This window comes from Condylostylus longicornis, unplaced genomic scaffold (assembly GCF_029603195.1).
Source record: "Condylostylus longicornis isolate FDR11 unplaced genomic scaffold, ASM2960319v2 ptg000145l, whole genome shotgun sequence".
Lineage (NCBI taxonomy): Eukaryota > Metazoa > Arthropoda > Insecta > Diptera > Dolichopodidae > Condylostylus > Condylostylus longicornis.
The window spans coordinates 171,415-195,262 of NW_026578113.1; the positions used below are offsets into that span (position 1 = coordinate 171,415).

At 22.1% G+C, this 23,848-nt stretch overlaps 1 protein-coding gene across 1 annotated transcript in view; it reads right to left on the minus strand.

Moving 5' to 3' along the window:
- Nucleotides 1–2,220: 2,220 nt before the first annotated feature.
- Nucleotides 2,221–23,848, minus strand: part of LOC129615710 (calmodulin-binding transcription activator 1) — a 145,649-nt gene continuing 124,021 nt past the window's right edge. Inside the window, exons 5-25 of the mRNA XM_055531069.1 lie at nucleotides 17,679–17,750; nucleotides 16,628–16,772; nucleotides 16,448–16,494; nucleotides 16,151–16,381; nucleotides 14,868–16,073; nucleotides 11,838–13,068; nucleotides 11,515–11,720; nucleotides 11,306–11,429; nucleotides 11,104–11,249; nucleotides 10,917–11,038; nucleotides 10,773–10,822; nucleotides 9,425–9,983; nucleotides 9,228–9,350; nucleotides 8,923–9,047; nucleotides 7,154–7,270; nucleotides 4,780–4,847; nucleotides 4,328–4,694; nucleotides 3,776–4,181; nucleotides 3,627–3,701; nucleotides 2,963–3,076; nucleotides 2,221–2,870 (exon numbers count right to left, since the gene is read on the minus strand). Coding sequence (XP_055387044.1) covers nucleotides 2,855–2,870; nucleotides 2,963–3,076; nucleotides 3,627–3,701; nucleotides 3,776–4,181; nucleotides 4,328–4,694; nucleotides 4,780–4,847; nucleotides 7,154–7,270; nucleotides 8,923–9,047; nucleotides 9,228–9,350; nucleotides 9,425–9,983; nucleotides 10,773–10,822; nucleotides 10,917–11,038; nucleotides 11,104–11,249; nucleotides 11,306–11,429; nucleotides 11,515–11,720; nucleotides 11,838–13,068; nucleotides 14,868–16,073; nucleotides 16,151–16,381; nucleotides 16,448–16,494; nucleotides 16,628–16,772; nucleotides 17,679–17,750 — 5,550 coding nt within the window. The 3' untranslated portion in view covers nucleotides 2,221–2,854. The remainder of the gene's footprint in view (nucleotides 2,871–2,962; nucleotides 3,077–3,626; nucleotides 3,702–3,775; nucleotides 4,182–4,327; nucleotides 4,695–4,779; nucleotides 4,848–7,153; nucleotides 7,271–8,922; nucleotides 9,048–9,227; nucleotides 9,351–9,424; nucleotides 9,984–10,772; nucleotides 10,823–10,916; nucleotides 11,039–11,103; nucleotides 11,250–11,305; nucleotides 11,430–11,514; nucleotides 11,721–11,837; nucleotides 13,069–14,867; nucleotides 16,074–16,150; nucleotides 16,382–16,447; nucleotides 16,495–16,627; nucleotides 16,773–17,678; nucleotides 17,751–23,848) is intronic.

A 23,848-nucleotide genomic window follows, 5' to 3' on the forward strand; every position in this document is an offset into this window, starting at 1 on the left:
ATATTTCTATTTGAAAAACTGATTGAAAATGATTGAAAAGTTTATAAAATATTCAGGGAACTCACTGAATTAAAATCGAATTAAAATTTAATTTAATTTAGATATTATTTGCAAATTAAACACTTCATAATTATATATGTGAGAACAATAAGGAATATTATTAACAAGAATAAGAATTACGATGCAAACATTGTTTGCAATAAATGATTAAAGTTTTATTTGTTATTTCTAAATATAGTAGAATTTTATTCTGAATTAATATATTATATTCAGGTAATTATTGAAATTTTTAGATAATAAAGACTTTTAATTTTAAGTTAAAGGATTACATGTTACAGTATAAAAAATGATCAACTACAACCTTTTATTCAATAAATTTTTTATGTGTATTTGCAACAAAGACTTTATATTATTCTATAATTTAACTATTTTTTTTTTTCTTTTTATTATTTTAGTATTTTAACATATTATGTTTTCATAAATAAAAAAAGCGTTCATAAGAAATTGTAATCATCAAAAATATTTTATGAAAAAATAATGAAAATATTTTAAAGTCTAACTTATATTGGATGTGTAATCAGAATAATTGTATCAATAATAAAATTAATTTTTCTGAAAATTAATTCATTTTAAAAATTAAAATTTCTAATGTTGAATAGAAATATACAAATGTATATAAACTATAAAATTATTTTATATAACACATTTATTAATTCGTAAATTAAATTAATGTTGTAAATCAAAAAAACTAATTTTTTCAATAAAGAAATATAATTTTTATAAACATTATAACAATAAAACACTATAATATTTTTAAAAAATTGAAACAAAAAAATTTTTTTACATATTATTTTATAAGCTCATCCCCTTATGTTAAAAGAAAATATTATTTTATTAAAAATATATTTATGATTTATTATTATAATTATTATAACATTATTATTAATACAATAAATATTAAACTTGTATAATAATATATTAATATTAATATAATAATAATATGAATAATAATAATAATAATAATAATAATAATAATAATAATAATAATAATAATAATAATAATAATAATAATAATAATAATAATAATAATAATAATAATAATAATAATAATAAAACCATTTTAAAATAATTAAAACAATTAATAAATTTTATGTAAAAAACTGAATTTGATTTGAACTAAATAATAAAAACCAAAAGTTAAATTAAGTAATATAAAAATAATTGTTTTGTTTTTAACAAATTTATGGCCATTAATATTGTTCATTCCCTAAGTTGGATTTTTTTTTCAATGTTTTTAATTATTTTTTATTTAAAATTTTTGTGAAGAAAAAATTATCCCCTTTAAATAGTTAAAAAGTTTGGTTATTCTTTTATTTTTTAAATACATGTTTTATAATATATGTGTGTTTTTCATATTATATTTTTTTAAACAATTTAAGCAAAGCTTTTATTTTTGAATTAAGTTTATGTGATTTTTTGTTTTGTTTTTTTTTTTTAAATAAGTTAAAATTTTGTTTTCATAAAATGAAAAATTATTATTTTTAAATTTCTTACATATATACATTTTTTGTTTTATTTCAGAAAACAATAAAATCTTTTTTTTAAATTTTTACATTATGATTCTTATATAATTTTTGAATCCTTAAAATAGGTTTTTTTTAATTCTTTAAATTTCACTCATTAATAGATTTCATAGATTTGATTTTTTAAAGATTTTTTATTTCATTTTGAAAATTGTAATCTAATATTAAAAAATCATTTATTTTTGTCTCATTTTCTTTATATTAAATTTTTAAAATTGATTAAAATTTATAATATAATTTACAGTAATATTTTTAGTTTAATTTCTTTCTTTTGTTTTATATATTTTAAGCCAATTTTTTTTGAATAAATTTACTTTTTTGTTTTGATTTAGTTCATTAAGGTTATCAAAGAAAAAATTTCTAGGATTTTCATTGTCTAGAATTTTGGAGATTTTTAGCTATAATATTTGAACTATTTTTATATAATATTTTAGTTTAAATGTAATTAAAATTAGCTTCTTTTTGTTTTATTCAGTTTTTCTATTTAATTATATATATATATATATATACATTAATATGTGTATGTATGTACAAATATTGATTTCTGATTTCTACTTTATAGGCAAATTTTCTTTCTTTGAAAGAAATACACTTTATTTATAATGTTATATCTAAGGAATTTTTGTTTTATATTCTTGTTGAATTCTTTTGTTTTATTTTTAAAGTAATTATGAATATTTAAAATAATTTCTTTTTATAAAATGTAAATGTAATTTGCAAGAACTTTTATAATTTTGTTTTTATTAAATGATTTTTTTTTATACATTTTGTAAGGAGAGAAAATATCTTAAGTCTATATAATTTTACTACCTATATAGAAGAAGATGTTACTAAGAGTAATTCAGTAAGTTTAGGATTGTATTTTATGTAAAATAAATAAATTTAAAAAAAAATGTTCTTTAAATATAGAATAGAAGTTCAGTTTCATAAATACTATTTTGATGATGTATTTTCGTTTAGTTGCTTTTATATAGATATTAATGCTGTGGATTATTAATTGTTTAAAATTTGATTTTTAAAATGATCTCATGTGTTTTTTGTGTCATCTTTCTCTTCTTATATAATGGTATTCCAATTTTTTTTTTAATTTAGAGTAACGTGCAGAATAATAGTGTCAAAAAATATTATTTTAGTAAAAAATTCCGTTGTTGTTGGTATTGTGTTATAAAATGAAAATATGTATGATAAAGATTTCTTTTACGTTGTTGTTATCTTCAAATAATTGTTTTATGCCTTCGGTAGAATTTTGCATTTTTTTCTCGTTAGGATTTCTAAAATGGCTTTTCACTAAAATTATATAAAAATAAATATGTTATTACATGTGTTTTAAACGTTTTAAAAAATATTTTAGAATTTTAGTCAACAAGTAATTTTCTTACTTTGGTCCTGGAATGATTTCCATTTCTTGTTGTCCTGGATACTGGAAGTTTCGGAGGTATTCCGCCCTGTGTTGGTGCGCCAGCCTCTCTTTTTCTGCTCGTTCTCTCTGAAGTCTAAAACGCAGGAAACAAAATATTATTAAAGACTGATGGTAATAATAAAGTGTATTTAAAAAATTTTTATAACTAAATTTACAAAATAAAAATATTTATAATAACAATATTACATAATTAGAAATAATCAACTAAAAAGAGTAGAAGAGCGCAAACTAAAAGTTATTGGAAATAAAAATCGTATTTCAAAAAACGAAAGAAATGAAAAATTACCAAATAAGTACAAAATAAAAACGTTTATAATACACTGACATATAATCTTACCAAGATTGTTAGACTATCGTCCCAAATGCTATATATTTTTTATGTTATGTTAGTAGTATTTTTTTTTATTAGTCAAGTGAATATGGAAAGCGTAAGGAAAAATAAATTTGATAATTTGTTAATAATTTCATATTTACATTTTTGTTTTGAGTTTAATACTATTTGAAACCAAAAATATTTTAGAAGGCAGGTATATATACGAACATTTAAATTAAATATTTAGACTAAAGGGAGATTCAATGTTTACCAAATTAAAAACATTTTAATTTAAAAAAAGAAAACTTACTTCATTTTTGACTGTCTCATAAACTGTTGGATTTTACGTGCAGCTTTATTTTGAGTTCTTTGGGAATATGTTCTTCTACGGAAAATAAATAGCGTTTAAATATTTAAAATAATTTTATGACGTAATTTTTGTAAAAAAATATTATTTACTTTAATGGTCCAGATGGACTAGCTTCTTTAGAAGTTATTCCACTACCTCCTGCATTTTTCATTTGATTTTGTTGTTGTTGCTGTTGATCATTATGATAAGTAGTATAATAATGTTGTAAGCATTGTGAATCTTGACTATCTTCATTTGATGTTGTTGTATGATTTTGAGATTTTTTGAACCTTTTATTTTCACAATAGGATCTATAACCATTTTGTATAACTAGTGCAGCATGTGTTCTTTGTTTATTATATAAAGCAAATTGCTTATATCTTCGATAATAATTTTGAATAACAATTGCAGCTGATCTTTCTTTATCTTGTTCTTCCAGTTTTTTACGACCCTTATACGAACGATATGCTTTTTGTATACACTTGGCTGCTTCATATAGTTCACGTTGTTCACGATCTACAATAAAATCAAAATAGTTTTATTTTACTATAGAAAAAAAAAATTTTTATAATTTTATAATTAAAAAAAACTAATCTGAAAACGAAAATATCTTAATAGAATAAAAAATGGATTTAAATCTCTGGTATCCTCATTATACTAACCAGTTAATGTCAAATTTGAAAAATCAGCTTCAAATGGTCTTAATGATGTATTAGATGCATGTAAAAATTCAGTTAATTCTTTGGTTGAAGGTGGTGGACTTGGTGAACTCATCGTGGGCTCTTGTAGTATAGAATAGCTTGCTGGTGATTGTAAAGGACCAGAACTAGCTGGACTTAAACTAGAGCATGGTGTACTAACATCGTGATATCGGTAATTATTATCACTAAATTCAAAATTGAATTCATGATCAAATTGTGAACTTGGTAATGAATCCAACAATGGTTCCATAAAAGAATCATTTAAGTCACTTGTATTTAAAGAATCTGACATTGGACTACTTAAAGACATTATGTCTTCAGATTCATTCTAAAATAAAAAAAAAAGTGTATATATAAATCAAGTATATATATATAACATATGTATGTAATTTATTTAAATTTTAATAAATTACCTTAATTCTTTCAGGCATTGCTGCAATAATGTGTTCAGCTAATGTCAATACTTTAGCATCAGATTCCCCTGTAAATACAAAACAAATATTTTTTTTTTAATAACAAATTGAACATATTGATTTCTTGTCAAAATAATTTACAAATATTTTTTACTGAATTAAAATTGTTGCCAATACATGTATAAAAACATCAAGATGATTTTAAACAATTTACTGTGACAGTCGTGCGCTTTTTAGTCAAAAATAACAAAATTTGCTTTATTTAAAAGACTGATTAAATATCAACTAAGGAACAAATTCATGCAATTTTAAAATAACAAAATACGAAAGCTGCGATTAAATAAAATGCAAAAGCCAAAATCTATTTTTTAAACTAACATTGATAAGCTATGAAAATTAAAATAAAGAAGCAACTTAATTTTATGTCATCAAAAAAAAATTTTTGTTTTTTCTACAAAAGGAGCATAAGTTCCTACCTTAACATTTAAAAATATTACATTTATTAATTTGCTTTTTTCTTTTTTACAACCTAAATTATACCTATGAATGATATAGTTGATTTGCAGGTTATGTAAGATTTTGTATTTATAATATTGAATATTATGGTACAAAAAGTCTAGCGATTTTGTAGTGTTGCCAGGTTTATTCATTTCAATTGTTTTTTTGGTTTTTAAAAATCATAGTATTTTAAAATAATTTATATCAAATTTGTAGCTACACATAGGTATGTTTATTGAATAATTTTAAAATGGCGATGTTTTCTTAAGAACAAGAAATAACAAAAACAAAAAAAAAATATCGTATTTAATGTTTCGTCTTTGAAAATATTTAGTGTTTCGCATATAATATTTTGTGGTCCACTACGAATATTGTTGTTGTTGTTGTTTTGAATTTTATTAAATTTGCATTTTTTACATTTATTAATTTTAAATGTAAATTATAAACAATTAACAAAAAAACAGAAAATAAAAGAGTAACAAAACAAAGATTACACTCAAAATTTACAAAAATATAAGATTATTATATATTTGTTTATTATATAACAAAAAATAAATTAAATAACATGAAAAAATTTATAAAATAATAAAGTAAGCACTCAAAAATTGTATAGAGGTAAATAAATTAAAAGAAAACATAATTTGGAAAAATTAAAAAAAAAATCTTGGTAAAATCATTCTTCTTCATCACAATATTTCACACAATAAAATATTTTGTTAAATAAATCTATATATTTTTTATTTATTTTTTTCCCAAATATTGTGTAAAAATATTTGACAAGTATTCAAAGTTTAACAATATAATATTATGTTAAATTATTAAGGTTGTTGTAATGGCCGTATTGCATAACAAAATAAGAAAACATTTAAAGTTCCATAACTTTTAGAAATTTTATGTTATAAATAGTTTTATTAGATTATTTATATTTTCTCAAAAATAAATATTTACATATATTAAATATGTCAAATTCAAATGTCAAATGAATGTTTTTAAACAGTAAAGTTAAAATAAAATATTAAATTAAGAATACTCTATAAAAGTTTATAACAGTTAGAAGTTCAGATTGTTAAATTTTTGTTAAAAAATATAATAGTAAGAATATAATTAAATTAAATAATAACATAATAATAGAATTTTGCATAATAATAGTATTATAGCCGTGTTTAATTATATTAAGTAAGATGACGATTCGAGTATAAGAGATTAAAAATAATAAAACTTATTTACCGAAAAATAAATATTATTATAGTATAATTTATTATGTTTTATTTTATCCTATTTTTTTTGTATAAATACATAAAATTATATACACATATAATGTATGTTTTACCAAGACATAATTTAAATATTTATTGATTAAATTAAAAACACAATATCATAATAATATAATAAAAAAAATACGTGTATTAAATTAAGACATCATAACATAAATATAAAGAACAAAATAATAAAAATTAACAATTTTAAACGAATATTTATTATATATACATAAAATGTATTGCGGATAATATTTAATAAAGTAAAATATTTATAAAATAAAAACCAAAAAAATTTAAAATAAAAACACAATAAATAACAAAAAAAAAAATTTAAGATTAAAATATTAATTATATTATTTAACAAACAATTATATTACCTTCATAAATGAAGATTAATTTAAAATACAAAAATTTTTTGATCAAATTATAAAAATAGCTAGTATATTTCCTTATTTTTAGGAAATCAAAAATAATTTTCTTATTCAAAGAAAGAAAAAAATAAATAAAAAATTTTACAGAAAATAAATATAAAAAAAAACTCAAAAACAGAAACAAAACAAGTAATTAAATAAATAAAATATAAAAAAATAAAAAATAAATTATAAATCTGAACTAACCTACGCAAACACCACCATTTTCATTCATTAAATTTTGTTCTGCAATATCTTCATCATCAGAAGACGTACATCCAGACTGTTTATCCTGTGGACTTGATTCAGCAGCCGATACTTCGCCTACAAATTGAAGTCAGCGATATTCATTTTCTTTTATTTTTTTATTTTTTTTATTTTTATTTATTTTAATAATTATTAATTGTTGATTTTTTAAATGGTTTAATAAATTTTTATTTTATCGATTTCAAATTTATAATTTTTAAGTAATTTATTTTATTAAATATTAGATTGTCTTCTTTTTACTGATTTATTTTAACTTATGATTAATACAATACATGTATTTATATTATATAATATATATAGATATATAATTGTATATATTTTGTCATTCTAAATTGTATTTAACGTTGTATATTGATTTAGGTATATAAATAATCAAAATAAATATTAAATAAAAAAGAGATTTTTAAAATAATAATCGAAACTAGAATTGAATATTTCAAATCTAAAAGCGTAAATTATTATATATAATATATATAGGTATACCGAATTATTGGAAAACTAAATTATAAAAAAAATATATATATGTATATATATATAGATATATAAATATTTATTGAAAATTAAAACTGTAAAATGTAGTAAAAAACTAAATTGTGCAAAAAAGAGTAAAGTTCTTAAAAAAAAAAAAAAGAAATATTTATTTGTCATTGTAAATGCATCATTAATTTTATTAATTTTTTCGATCATTTTGTAATATAAGTAAGTAAATGTATTAACTTTAAAAATTAAGAAAAAAAAATACAAAATTATGTAATTTAATAATTTTGTTTTGTTACTAAGATATTGTGAGAATAATCTATAATATTATAAAAAAAGAAATAATAGAAGAATGAATTGAGGAAAATAAACAAAATAAATAGCATATGATTAACTTCTTAAATGCAGATAATTTAATTTCTCGGCCAGAGTTATTTGAATTTTAAATTTACTTCAAAATAAGTTCGGCAATTGTTCGGCAATAAGTTTGGAAAAACCGTTCTTCATAAATTTTTTTAGTACTAAAATTTTATTTCATTATGGCAATACATTCACTGGATGGCAGCCAAAGAGTAAAGAATTGTATTAAAAAAAAAATTTGAAAAATTTTAAGTTTACCCAAAACTTCATTAATTGTTGAAATCTTAATTAATTCGGGTCTTAATTATTATATGTAGCAACTAAAAATATTCAATATACGCAAAAGAAATTTTTATTTTTAAAATATGAAAAAGAAAAACTGCATGTATAATTTCATTATACTGCCCTAGTACTAATAACATTTTGAAATTTTGATAAATAATCAATAATTTTTAAATTACTTAAATTATCTATTCAGAATAAATTGAACAAATATTCAAATATTCATTTAATAATAAAAAATTTTAATCATATGCTAATCATTAAATTAAAAAAAATAATAAATTAGTTTTTATTTTATTCATTTCATGTATAAGCGTAAATTTAAATTTTGAAATTTAAAAAAAAAAATTATTTCTTAATTAGAGAAATCGAAGTGATTTAAGAGAAAAAAAAGAAACCGAAAAAAGAATTGGAAATAAATTAAATATAATATAAACTAAGTATTATAATTTTAATGAAAAATTTCAATTTTTTCATTTAAGCGTTAATTTTGTAATAATTAAATAAAAAGAAAAATATGTAATTTTTAAATTTTATATAAAAATAAAATTATTGAAAAAATGGTTAATTAAAATAAAGATATTTCTTACATAGAGCGAAATCCATTTTACGCATTGGTGATAATAATGAACTAGCACTGGAACTGCTGCCAATACCATTATCTAAGCTAAATGTTGAATCCATGGATAAATTGAAATTGTCATTTGTATCAAGACTAAAGTTAAAAGTTTTTAAATATAATATTGTTTTTTTTTTTCGTTTGTTAATGTTTTAATGATATTCATTGAAAATATATTAATGTATATAAAAAGATGATAAAAATTAACAAAATAGAAATATATAATAAATATAATATAAATATAAATACGATTTATATTAAATAAAGAAATTTTACCTTTGAAAACGATTTTGTTCTTTAAATAATTTGCCAGATCTTGAATAGGTTCTAATATCAATATTAATTCCACTATCCACTGAAGATCTTTTTGATATTCTTGCACTTGGTGGACTTTGGCTACTGAAACATACACATAAAAAAAATTATTTATACACTCTTTAATTAATAAAATTAACAAAAATTTTAAATTTTACCTTGCAACAGCTCCTGGTCTTAAAAAAACACCATCATGACTTCGATTACTACCAACCGATGATACATTTGAATTTGGTGATAAACATTGTGATAATGATGATTGTATTTCATTAAAATTTAAATTTTTACCATTAGTACTACCATCACTACTGCTATTCGAATCAAATGAATTACAATTACTAGCATCATTATTATAATTTAATCCTTTTTTCTCATTATCATTATTAAAATCCTTATAACTATCTGTTGAATTTGAATTTTGACCATTACTTGCATTACTACCATTACTATAATTACAACTATTTTCCTCAATTGGACTAGAATTGGAAGATGATTTATCATAAGTACTTGTTGGATTGATTTTTGTGTTATTACAATTGTTATTATCATTATTATTTTTATTCTTATTATTGTTATTATTAATTACTTTATTATTATTATTATTTTCATTATCATCTTTATTATTGGTATTATTTATTTCACATTTAATTTCTGTTTTGATATTATCATTATTTATTTGATTATTTTTATTATTATTTGTATTATTTTTATTATTTTCAACTTCATTTTTATTAACATTCCTTTTTCTGTTATCATCATGATAATTACTGTTACTGCGATCATTATTATTATTAGTATTTTTATTTAAATTAGTATTATCTTTATTATGATTGTTATTAGTTTTTATATCATCAGTATTTTTATTATTATTACAGATTTTATTTTTATTAATATTATTTTCATTAGTTTTGTTTTCATTATTATTTTGATTATTTTTTTTATTATTTTCATCACTATTGACGGTAGTTGTGACATTAATACTGTTAATATTATTTTTACTAATATTGTTATTATTATTAGACACTTTATTGTTAATGATATTATAATTATTATTATTACAACACATATTATCAGTATTATTACTCTTGGAATTATCTTTATTATTATCATTCTTAATAGTATTATTACTATTATTTTTATCATTGCATTTACTATCATTATTATTATTATTTTTATTATTTCCATTATTTTTTTTATCATTATTCTTATTATCATCATCGTTATTGTTGCTGTTTTTATTGCTGTTGTGACTAATATTATCACAATTATTATTACTAATATTATTGTTGTCATTATAATTATTATTATCCATATTATTGCTATTGTTAGAATTTGTATTTGTTAAAATTGGTGTTTCGAATGTTGATGTAGATGTCGATGACGACGATGACAGTAAATTAGCTTGTGGTGCAGCTAATGCTGAATCTATTGTTGCTAATATAGTTATTGATGAATTAAAATTATTTAAAGCTATTGAAGATGAGTTATTTTTTATTAATTGGCCATTTAATCGAATATTTTCTAAACGTTTTAGTTCATCAAATAATTGTTGGAAGCTATAACAAATTTTTGAAATAAAGTGATATTTAAAAATCAAAAAATATTTCAATATTATAAATATATTACATATTATGAATAATTTAATATTACCTGTTTGCTTTTGCAATTTCAAGTGGTGTTTGTTGGAAGTTTGTTTTTATATTTAAGGAATTATGATTCCATTTGTATAATATTAAAGCTGTTTCAAAATGTCCTCGAGCACATGCCCAAGCCTAAGTTCAGAATTTTCTTCATTAATCACTTGCGAGATATTTTAGAGCTATAAGGAAGGACTTACCAATGGTGTGTATCCTTGAACATCTCGACTTAAAGCGTCAATCTCAGTATCCAATATAAGATTAGGATTTTCTGAACGCCATGCTAACATAGCACAAACTAATTTTGAATATCCCAAGGCCGATGCCAAATGTAAAAGTGTCATGCCTTTATAAATATTAAATTAATGAATTATTGTAAATGAAAATTCTTGATTTATCTACCTTTATAGTTTATCGACCAATTACCGGAAGCCATTGAAAGCCATGGTTTATTTGTTAAATGCTGACAATAGGTAACCAATCTGTCTTCGAAATTGTCTTGTGCTATAACAACACCTTCTTCAGGCTAATAAAATATATTAACAATGTTTAAATACATAGAAAACATTTAATTCCATATGACATTGAATTTTATCAATAATTATACTCACAATATCTTTAGGTTCACTTTTTATTTGCATTTTTTGATCAATTGATAGTAATCGATCCAGTAAAGTAAATTTATATAAACTTTCATTAGCAGCGCTATCATATGCTGTTTCGACGATAGGAGGAGCTTTATATTCAAAATTAACTGAATTTGATATGACATATCCATCACAAGCGACTTGAAGGGAAACCATACCAACTTCATGAGCTTTAATTAAGAAGTAAAATATTTTGATTAAAGACCGGAAAATTATTTTTGCTATAAATTTGTTTATCAAAACAAATAATAATTAATTTGAATTATATTTCAAAATATAATAATCACCTGGACAGAAACATCTTAAAACACCTTCTTGGACAACATGGGTTTTTACCGGAAAGGAATCAAATAAAACAGTATATTGTGATGTTGAATTCCATGGTCCGGTTACTAAAACTTTAACACCACCTTCTGGATAAGCCCATTCTGGACTATAATCAGTAATATTAAATGCAGCTGTATTGTGACCACTATTTAATGATAGTAAATCATTTTCAGTTGAATTACTTCCAGACAATGAATTCATTTTTAAACCACCATTAATATGATCAAAATTTGAATCATTACTATTATTATTATTACCATTCATAATATTGCCACCATCTAATATTAACGATGAATCATTATCAAAACTATTTTTACCATCAAATTCTAAATCATCCACAAACATATCAAAAGCATCTAAATTTATATAAACATCATCGGGTATATGAACACCAGTCGAATCATTTCCATTACCATTACCAATTAAACTATCAACACAACCATTTGGATCACTAAGAATACTGTTATTATTTACAAGATTACCATTATGACCATTTATTAAATTACTACTTCCATTTGTAAATGAATTTGTTTCACCAACAATTTCACCAACATCACAGACATTATCAATAAAATCCATAGGATTTATATCATTTGAATCAATAACGGTATCACTAACATTTGATATAATACCACCACCATTATGATTACCACCATTGCCATTACCACGATTATTATGATGATGATGCTGATGATGGTTTTGATGGTGCGATTGATGATGATGGTGATGATGATGATGAGATGGCATATTGGCAATAAGAGTTTTTTGTATATCTTCATGTGATAAATCAAGTGTTTCATTAAAAAATGGCAAAGAATCATTTAATTCTTTAACTAAAGAATTCTCTTGATGTTTATTATTATGATCATTTGATGATGCTGAAACTGTTGTTGTATTATTATCACATGGAAATTGAAGATCATCAAAATCTGGTATAGAATGCGACTGTTGTTGTTGCTGTTGTTGTGAAATTGAATTTTCTTGTTGACTTGAATGTTGACGTTTAATTGTTGACATTGTATCCATCATTTCAGTTTTAGGAACAAGATTTGCAGACATTGCCGTCATATTATTATGACGATTTTGATTTGAATGATGATGGATTTGTTGCTGTTGTTGTTGTTGTTGACATAAATATGAATTTTGCTGACTTCCATTTAATATTAATAGACTGTTAGCAGATGATGAAATCTTAAAAAAAAAAAAATTTAGGGTATTCATAATAAAATGGTAAGTATAAGAATTTTAAAATTATAGTATCAGTAAACAAAATTATTTAATAGGATGTGCTATATGAACTGTAAATTTTAATTTTCGAATAAATATTTAATTGTGTTATAATTATTTTAAAGTAATATAAATTACAAGCTTCATAATTACTATACGTAGAAGTTAATTTAATTCTAATAATTTAATAAAACAATAAAATTATATTTATTTTATAGTAAATTATTTCTTCTAATTTTAATATTATTATAATTTAATTCTAATATACGCCCACGTAAATTATCAAGAAATTTATATTTTACCTATTCGTTAACAAATAAATATAAATTTCCCATAAAAACCGCAATTTATTTTCTACGTCAAATAATATTTTACAATATACTAATAAATCTGAAAACCATATTATTCCCTATTTTAAATATTATACATATATTATATACATACTTATATTGTCTATGAGTACATGAGTGTATATATATTCTATTATTAACTTCTAATAATTTTAATATCCCAAATGACTTTTTAAAAATTATTTTCCAATCAAAATATTCTAAATATAATCAAATATAATAAAATTAGAAACAAAAAAAAATGAAGTTTTTTAATTGCCCAATAAATCTATAATTTGGACCCATTAAATAATTAAACAATTATTAGTGACTATAGGTACATATTCAGATTTTCACAGATAATTATAAATAATATTTATTAAATTTTCTTTTTTCAATATTGTTAGAGTTTTAATATTTTTATTTATTTATATTTCATTCAATTATTCGAATGGTATAATGTGTATGTACATATACATTCATACATATATACTCAGTTCATTCATTTATATCAATGTAAATATATTTATTTATTTATTGTTATAATAAAACTAATAATAATGGATATGATATTTTCAATTGATTGAAATTTTCTAATTTTCTCATTATTATATTGTTGTAAATTTTATGATTTTGTTGAAAATTAAAAACATAAAATTTTAACCTCATAAAATCATAAATTTCAATATTTTTTGAAATCCTCTACATAATATTCAACTTATGTATATATGGTATTATATTCGTGAATATAACAGATATCTAAATATAGCAATAAACACAAGTACACACAATGTTTAAATATGTATATGCCTGCCTTAATACAATTTTACATGTGGAATAATTTACCCATATAATCTATGTACATGCAAATAGCATTTATGTAAATGTTGATTTGGAATGGTTATAAAATGGTGTGGGTTTGTTTGTTTTTTAATGTAAAAATTATATCATCCTTACATCATGCACATCAAATGTATTGTTAATTACAGTTTCTTGCAATATTATAATGTAAAATTCAATATTTTTCTTGAAAATTGAATTGCAAATATTTTGGCATAACAAGGAATACAAAAGAAAACTTGATAGAGTATAAAAGCTACAAGGATTCGTATTTGGACTTGCTTTATAGCTTATAGTTGAAATTATTTTATAAGCTAGAGCTTGTAACTTAAAACTTGTAAAGTCTGTTAATTTTTTTAGAAATGATAGAAATTTAATAATTATTTTAATTATCTATATAGATATAATTTTTTAATTATCTATTATTATTTTTGACAAATTTCATATTGTCAATTAACAGAACTTAATACAACAATTTATTCAAGAGTAATATAATCGAAAGACAAGAATTACATAAAATGGCAGAATACTCTTACTTTTTATAATGCTAGTAAAAATAAAATTGAAAATATGCAAATGTGTATAAAAATTCACCTGGGACAAATTTAAAACAAGTGGAGGTGCTGAACTGTTGTTAGTACCATTACCACTATTCACATTATTATTACTGTTACGATGACCAAGGGAACTGTTACTAATTAGATTTGATGATGACACCCTTTGATTGACACCATTACTATCAATTATTGTTTGATGTTGCTGTTGCTGTTGTTGTTGATTAGAATGCATATGATGTTGTATTTGAGTTTGAATATTGCTATTATTATTTGTATTGCTGCTACTGTTACTATTATTATTATTATTATTATTTTGTTGTTGTTGTTGTTGTTGCTGTTGATGTGGAGTAATACCACCATGCTGGGAATGATGATTCTGTGGATGATGTGAATTTGAATGATGATGTTGTACAACAGTCGATGCTGATGATATTGAAGTAGAGGATGATGAAGTAGAAGAAGAAGCAGAAGAAGAAGAAGAAGAAGAAACCGAAGACCCAGATGAAACTGATGATAAGGATGTGGAAGATGTTGATGTTGAAGACGTTGTATGATGATTATTTGTTAGATTATTAGTATCACTTGAATTTTGTATGGTTTGTTGATTGGAATGGGCATTTGTATTATTGGAGTTTTTATTTATTGTATTATTATTATTATTATTATTGTTGTTGTTATTATTATGATTACTAACAATACTGTGTTCAACATTTGAAGCTGATGAAGTTGTAGATATATTTTGTGAATATATTGATGTGCCTGTTCCTGTTGTTACTGTTGTTATTGTTCCAGTTGAACTTGAATGATTATTAGAGTTATTTGAATTTATGACTATTTGATTAATTTGATTATTATTTGTAATATTGTGACGATTTATTTGATTGCCTTGATTAGACGCATTGGTAAATTGTGGTTGTTGTTGTTGTTGTTGTTGGTGATGATGATTTTGTTGATGATGACTTGAAGCTGTTCTACCAATTATACCAATGCTTGGTGTTTGTGATGAAGTGTTATTATTATTAGTTGATAATAATTGATGTGAACTATGATGTCGTGTTAATAAATGTTGTTGTTGTTGTTGCTGCTGTTGTTGTTGTTGGTGTTGATGATGTTGGGATAATGATTGAGAATGAAGATTTGGAATTACTTGAAATTGCATTGACGATTGATTTTCAATTGAAGATTTTTGTGTTAAATCAGTTGCTGAATCACGATTCCTTTGATCAACCCAACGTGAATAAAACTAATAACAAATCAAAAAAAAAAAATAATTAAGAAAAACAAAAAAAAATTTATAATATTTTGAAATCTTAAACTTACTCTTGGTCCAACTAAAACATTTGGTGTTGTACTTGTTACTTGATTACTTCCATCAGATCTTTTATCTGATAATGATTTATTCATACGTCTCATTGGATGTGCACATGATTTACCATCAGCACATGTTGAATCTGGACAACCACATTCTAATTGTTTAACTAATGCTGCTTGCCGTGCTAAACGTTGTTTTTCCATTAATTGGCTAACAATAGCTTCAACGGTCTCAGCAGTCTACAAAAAAAAATTTTTTGTTCATTATAGAAACAAAATTTTTTGGTTCAAAATTAAAGTACTTACGGATATTTCAATATCATTTCCTCCTTCTGGGTCATCTTCACTAAAAACTTTAAATGAAATTTTTATATTAAATAAATATTAGCTCGTGAAAATATTATTTAAGAATAATTTTTCCGAGAATATATATATATATATAGTTATATAGAAAAATTGAACAACAAAAACAAAAAATACACTTACACATTGGCTTTAATTGACTGACTAATTCCTCTTTTGTCCATTCTTTTTTGTCACCCCATAATGAAAGACTTGGTGTTATTATTGCCATTTTATTATCATCTGGATATGGAACATTTAAATAATGTACAAGTACAATATCCGGATTCTAAATGTTTACAAACATTCCAGACATTTTTAAGTACATTTTGTAATATTGTTTTTGTTGTTTGGTTGTTTTTTATTTTGTGTTAATTGCCATTCAGTTGTAGGTAAAGATTTGATGATTCATCCGTACCCGTCGATATAATTGCCCATTAAAAATTAAACCAAGATAATTATTTTCACAAAGAAATAATGAAATTAAATAGGGAAAAAGAAATAAATTAGTTTTAATAAAAATTAATTTTAATTCGTACATAGTTATTACAATATAAATACCAAACTATAACGGTTAACAAAATTTAAAAGGCGAAAATCTGCTTAAGATGCTTATAATCTAAAATATCAAAATATGGCTGAAATAATAACGATAATGAAACAATGAAATCATATTGGCTTCCTTATTTTGTTTTAAATTTTATATAGAAAATTACATATTTTGCATTTTAATCAAAATTTAAATTATGAATAATTAACATTCCGGAAATATGGTAATTGTAGATTATTTGAATAATTATTAACTGTATCCTGCCGAAATCAATACAGTAATTTAAAAATATTCCGCGAACTCAAATCAACTGCAATGTAATGGAACGATATTATTTTAATGAAATAGTTTATAAAATAGCCTGAAGTACTAATTCCAAATAGTTTGAATTAAAACTGAAGTCCAGCAAAAAAATGTTACACATTTGCGAAAAATTTTAGAGACAAAACTGTTTTTACTAAAATTTCCAATTTCTATGTAACAAAAAAATGAGGGAACATTAACTTTGTTCTTACATAACATAAGATAATTTTCTCAAATATTACATATGAACCTGAAATATTTTACACCGTTATTTGTCATACAAAACTAAGCAAAACAAAAATATTAAAAGAAAAAGGAGAAATGAAATAAAATAACACTTACCTGTAATAGCCAGTAACACCTGCGATGAAATGTTGGTAAAATCGCTGAATGTACATAACAACCATAAATGCACTGAAAGAATAAAAAGAATTTACAAAAAAAGGAAAAATTATTATTAGAAAGTTTTCAGTGATCAGAGTTAGAAATTATGTTAAAAAAAAAAATATGAAAACAAAAAAAAAAAATTAATAATGTTTACGTTGTTTTTCACATCCACCACACAGTAGCAGATTTATTGAAAATATAATAATAACATGTGACATCTAAGAATGTGTAAAAAAAAAAAATAAAAGAAGAATGACAAAAATGAATAAAAATTTTAACAAAATTTCAACAGTGATAACTGTTAGCTAATGTTAACTGGGTTTTCCATTGTAATCCTTTAAATGAAAATTTTCAATATGAAACGAGGTAAGTAATAATACTTTCGAAATTGAGAATTTAACACTGAAAATTTTTATTCTACTTTAAACAAGGAAACGCGTATATGTAAACAGTACTACGTTTTCAATTCAATTGATAATAATTGTTATAATAGTGCAATGACAATTTGGTTGAAAAAATCTCTCAATATTATTTATATGTATCCTGATTTCAAAAATGCAATAATAAAGTATTTTATGCACAATTCAGCTCATTAATTTTAAATGCTGAATTATGTTTTTGGACCGTATTGCTGCAATAATTTTGAAGTCATGCATATAATTAATTTAATATTAAAACCATCAATTATTGTATGCGATAACAATATTTCCCAATTTTAAAAATTACCTACAAATAATACAAGTAATAATAGTCACAATTTCATTTCGAATCAATGAAGTGGCACAAAAATTTTTTTATTATAAATTTCAAGTGTTATGTAAAAATTTTTATAAAAAACAAGCTGAATATGACATATTAATTATATTCGAAATTATATTGGTAACTTAAAGTAATTTGACTAATTTTCTCTAATTTCCGAAACTCAGTAACACGATATTAACTCATAATTCAGCAATTCACACGACTATCAGTAAAATATGAAATTTTAAGTGAAATAACTATTAAATTTTGTTTAATTTAACTCTAAATTGCTGCATACGCTTTCAGGGCTTCTCTGCAATGTAAATTTTGGTAAAAAAATTTTTTTTAATTTTTTGCATTTGCACGTAGCTGCGATTTTATTTTAAATTTCTTATAAATTTTATACTAATATTAAATTGCAGAAAAAAAAACAATTTATTAAATAATTTAAAAAATTTTGTGAAATTTTATTTTTAAAATTAAATTAATGAAAATTGAATTTTTCTGATTAAATTTTTTTTTTTTATTTATTACAAATGAATTTTTTTTTTTACTCAAGACAAAAACCACAAATTTTATATATGCAATTATTTTTTATTTTTCAAATTTCTTTTTTTTGGTAATTATTTTATTTGAAAAATTATATTACAATATTGTACTCGTACGTACCTCGTATATGATTTAAAATATTATATAACTATATATACATATAATACATACATTCTACACACTCGGATCTAAATTGAAACTCGTAAACATTTTTGATATTATACGAGAAAATGTTAGTATGAAAGAATTTTTTCTTTATATGATGAATATGTATGTGTGTATAGTACATAATTTTTTGTTTTGATACTTGAGATTCCGTTGTTTGAGAATAACGAAAAAAAAATTTTGTTAGGATAACAATGATTCTATCGAATAATTCTGTTAAGAAAAAAAAAATAACAGTAATAATCCTTACAAAAAAACAAAAAATAAATTCGGAAAATTCACAAAAATGAATTTTGTTATTGTTACCATTTATTACAATGGCTACATACATAGGAATATACATACATATATACTAAATTTTTTCCATATATTGAAGGTGCATCTTTTATATATGTATAAAAACATAAAAGAATTTTATTAAGTCAGATTTATGAGCTTTAGATATGGTATTTTGTAATTTTTTGTACTCAATTGTTGATTTTTTTTTCTCCTTTCTATTTTGTTTTCTCTGATTCATTTCTCATTTTTTATAGACTTGTTTTTCCCACAAGTCCGATTGAGGATTTTTTTTTTTTTTTGTAAAAACACAAAAACAAAAAAAAAATTTTTCTGTTTTTTAGGCATTATTTTTTTTTCTCATATTTTTTATATGTTTTTCTTTTCTCTCTCTGTACATCTATAAATTGAATTAGTTATACAAAAAAAAAAAAAAAAAAAAAAACTGATTCATCAAAATATGAATATTAAAAAAAGAAATTTTTTATAAGAATGGGGTTTATTTGTATAATATATGTACAAGAGAGTATATATACAAAAAAAAAGGCATGAAAATAGAAAAAATGAAAGGAAATTTGTGGCATATTTTAAATTACAGATGGGGTATAGCTATGTGAAATAATATCAATTCAAATTTTTATAACTTTACGATTATTACAGTTAAATAAATCTTTAATGTTTTGTTTTGTTTTTTCTTTTGTGAGTGAAATTATTAAATTATGTAATAGAACAATATGGAAACAAAAACAGAGAAATGCCTATAGGATCTTATTAAAAGTTAAGATAATATTAGAAGTTTTTATAAAAAATATTAATATTTTAAAATAAATGATGCCTAGTTTAGTGAAAATTTAAAAACCTTGAAATTAAAATAAAATTTTAAGTATAACAAATAGACAATTTCTTTGTATAATTGCAGAACAGATGGACGACGTTATCAAAGGAAGGAAACAAGGAAGAAAAATTAAAAAATTTTTCTACTCGAACTGGACTCGAACCAGTGACCTATCGCTTTTCTTGGGCGAATGCTATACCAACTGTTCTACAGTTGTATGAAGAAATTACCATTAATTATTCTTATTAGAATTAATTATAAATTATAAATAACTACACGTTCTATTAGTAATCAATTATAAAATTTTAAATATATTAAAATATGTATGTATGTATGTTTAATATGAAACTCATAAGCAAGAAATAAAATGCTGGATATCTCATGTTGCAAGACCATACAATTTTTAGTTTTTACTCATAAAATCATCATTTTTCTTTTATATCGAAATTTACATAAATATTTGCTATAAACTCCAAGCAAATATTTGTGAGTCTTTTGTGCGACTTTTCAGATTCCTTTGGCGAAGGTGAGCTTGTTCAGGTAAATGGTATTTGGGATTACTTTACATGGTGGTGGGCTAATTTGATGTATTACATGGTACTGTGTTACATGTGGGATGTTAATTTGAGGGTTGCCGATAGGCCTTCTTATTGGCCCGATAGGTTTCGTGTGAGACACCAAACGGACTCCCCCTCTTTTACTACTACTAAACATAACGCACCATTTTATTGTGTGTATATCTTGAATTTTATAGAAATTTAAGCATTTTTTACTTATATGTATATAGTTTATGTCCTTCCAATATAGCAATGACATTTAATTAGAACTCAAGATGATTAATAAAGATTTGATTAATATAAGCATAGTTAAATATTTCGAGACTTTCAAAGCAAATTGTTAATAACAATTTTCTTTTTCAAAATTTCCTTTTTTCTCTATTAAATAATTTGTGTCTTACTATAGAATTTTTTAGAAAAGAATTTGTTCCAAATACACAAACTTTTGTATTTACATTTTATAAATTATATGAAAATTCCAACACATACGTATATGGAGTACATCATATTCTATTTTGAACTTAATAAATCTTTAGAATGAAAAAAAAAAACAAACAAGTATACACTTAAAAAATCGTTAAATTTTTAATAATCTTCTCTTGCATTGCAATTCATTTGTACGATGATAAACAAGAAAAAAAAAACAAAAATTATAGGATGCAAAATAATTTTAAGGGTAAACATAACAACAACACCATCTTCATACAGAATATTTTTATATGTATAGATGAATGTGTACATTATATAAGTATACATTATGTTTTACAATCAATCTAAAAGAAAGTGGTTAAACCATTTTTATGTTTCAGGAATTAAAAACCAAAAAAGCAAAACACAAAAAAAAAAAGCAAATAACATCACATTCTTTAATTTTTTTCGTTTTGGTTTTTTGCTCTTAAATTCCAATTTTTTGGTTTTTTGCGAAGTCAAATGACCGACCAATGTCGTCATCGGGGAAAATATGAGAATCGTAAAATTGTGTATGCTTACAATTATACTAAGAAAGCAAAAAAAAAATTTTTTTCTTTTAGTCAGAAAATTTTATTGTTATTTTTGTGAAAACAGGACATAAAACTGAAAAAAATTTATTTATTTATTTATTTTTTTTTTGCCAAGTCTCATTTATTTTATGCTTAGTTTTTGTTTTTTTGTTTTTGGGACCAAGGTGAAATTATTAAATGAAATATGTTTTGTTTTTTATATAACACCTTTGAGAAATTCCAATATAATTTTATGTCCTTCCAGTACCAGTACATTACATATACACAATAATTTAAGATTCAAGAGGCCTCATAATTTTTTAACACAGTAAAAATAACAATTTTCATTTTTTTTTTTTTTTTAAATATTTTCATAATTTTTTCAGTTTAAATAAAAAATGAAAAGAAACAAACATTCTGATTAGGTAATAAAACTGTTATAATATTAAGGATATCATGTACATATACACAACTTATATTATAAAAATTGAAATAATAAATAAAATATAAAAAAAAAAAAATTTATGAAATAATTTAGAAATTAAAAATAATAAAAATGAAATAAAAAAAAAATTCTTGAAAATCTCAATTGAACAATAATTTTTTTAGTTGGTTACTCGGGTATGGTCATTATTTCAGTATCCTTATGAAGGATTTTAGAAATAAAATTAAAATTTCGAAATGAAAATTTTATGATTTATGTGGAATGATTTGTTTTTTTTTTTTTTTTTGGGTGAAAATTATTTAAATTAAATTAGAGAAAAAAAAAAACATTTTAGTATTCACATGAATTTTTAAAAAAAGAAATGCAATATTTTAGTTTGATACAAGCAGAATTTGAATTAATTCTTTTTAAACTACAGTAAAACCTGGATAGGAGGAAAACCCCTTTAAATAAAATTAATTTTCTGGTCCCTTGAATTTTCTAACAAAATCTTCCTCTATAAGAAGAATATCTATATGTACCCAATTTATTTTATCCTTACATTTTATAATATATTTGTTTTTTTTTGTTTCTTAAATCATTGAGTTTACTAGGTAGGTGACGAGTTAACTGTAGTGTATATGCATTCTATAATTGCGATAAATTTTAAGAGTTTCGCGCAAATATTTCAGTACATTTTTCGCCTCCATATAAAAGAAATATTTTTATGATTAACTCTTTAATTGCAATTTTTGTATTTAATTTCGTTTATTTCTATTTGGTTTCAAAATTACGCTCCAAATATGTTCGTGAGTATTTATTTAGGTTTTGTTTTATTCAGCAAATAAAAAAACAAGATATAGGAAGTATTGACAGAAGAAATAACACTAGGGTTACACTCGACGAATTTAGAAACAGAGAGTAACGAAGAAATTTAGAAGCACGAAAGTATAAGTAAATTTTTCTTATTTAGTTTTGGTGCCCGGTTTGACTCACTTGTTTTGCGAAATTCTATTGGATTTCAGAAAAACTTCTTTTGAAAAAAAAACCTAGATAAGTGGAAAACTGAAAAAGTGAGAAACCTCTATAAGTATAGAACAAAATGTTCGGTCCAAATTCAAATTACCCTAATCCACGTTCAACTGTATAACATTTGAGGCCTGCTGAGGGCCTATAGGAACTTAAAGGAAATAAAATACGAAAAAACTTATTATTCTTGTGAATTCGGATAAAAAAATTTTTCGGATTCAATGATATTTCTTAAAAAGTAGGCATTAATAGAAAAAAATTAATTTTTATTTTTATATATTTTTAGTAGCATAAATTAAAGTATTATCAGATCCTTATGTAAATCCTTTTTTGAGATTTCTAAATAAAATCTCTTATTTGTACAAGAGTTTGTACATTCTCTCTTTTATTGTATCTTTGTGTAGATTTTAAAGATTAATTCAAATTTTCGTATATTGCACGTCTTAACTAGGAAAAAGGCACACATCGTTTAGTTAATTTGAAAATCTTTAATTTAGAATTTTCTATGGGATCCTGAATTGAATAAATCTATTAAAAAAATTAGTCAGTATTTTATTCCATTAATCCTA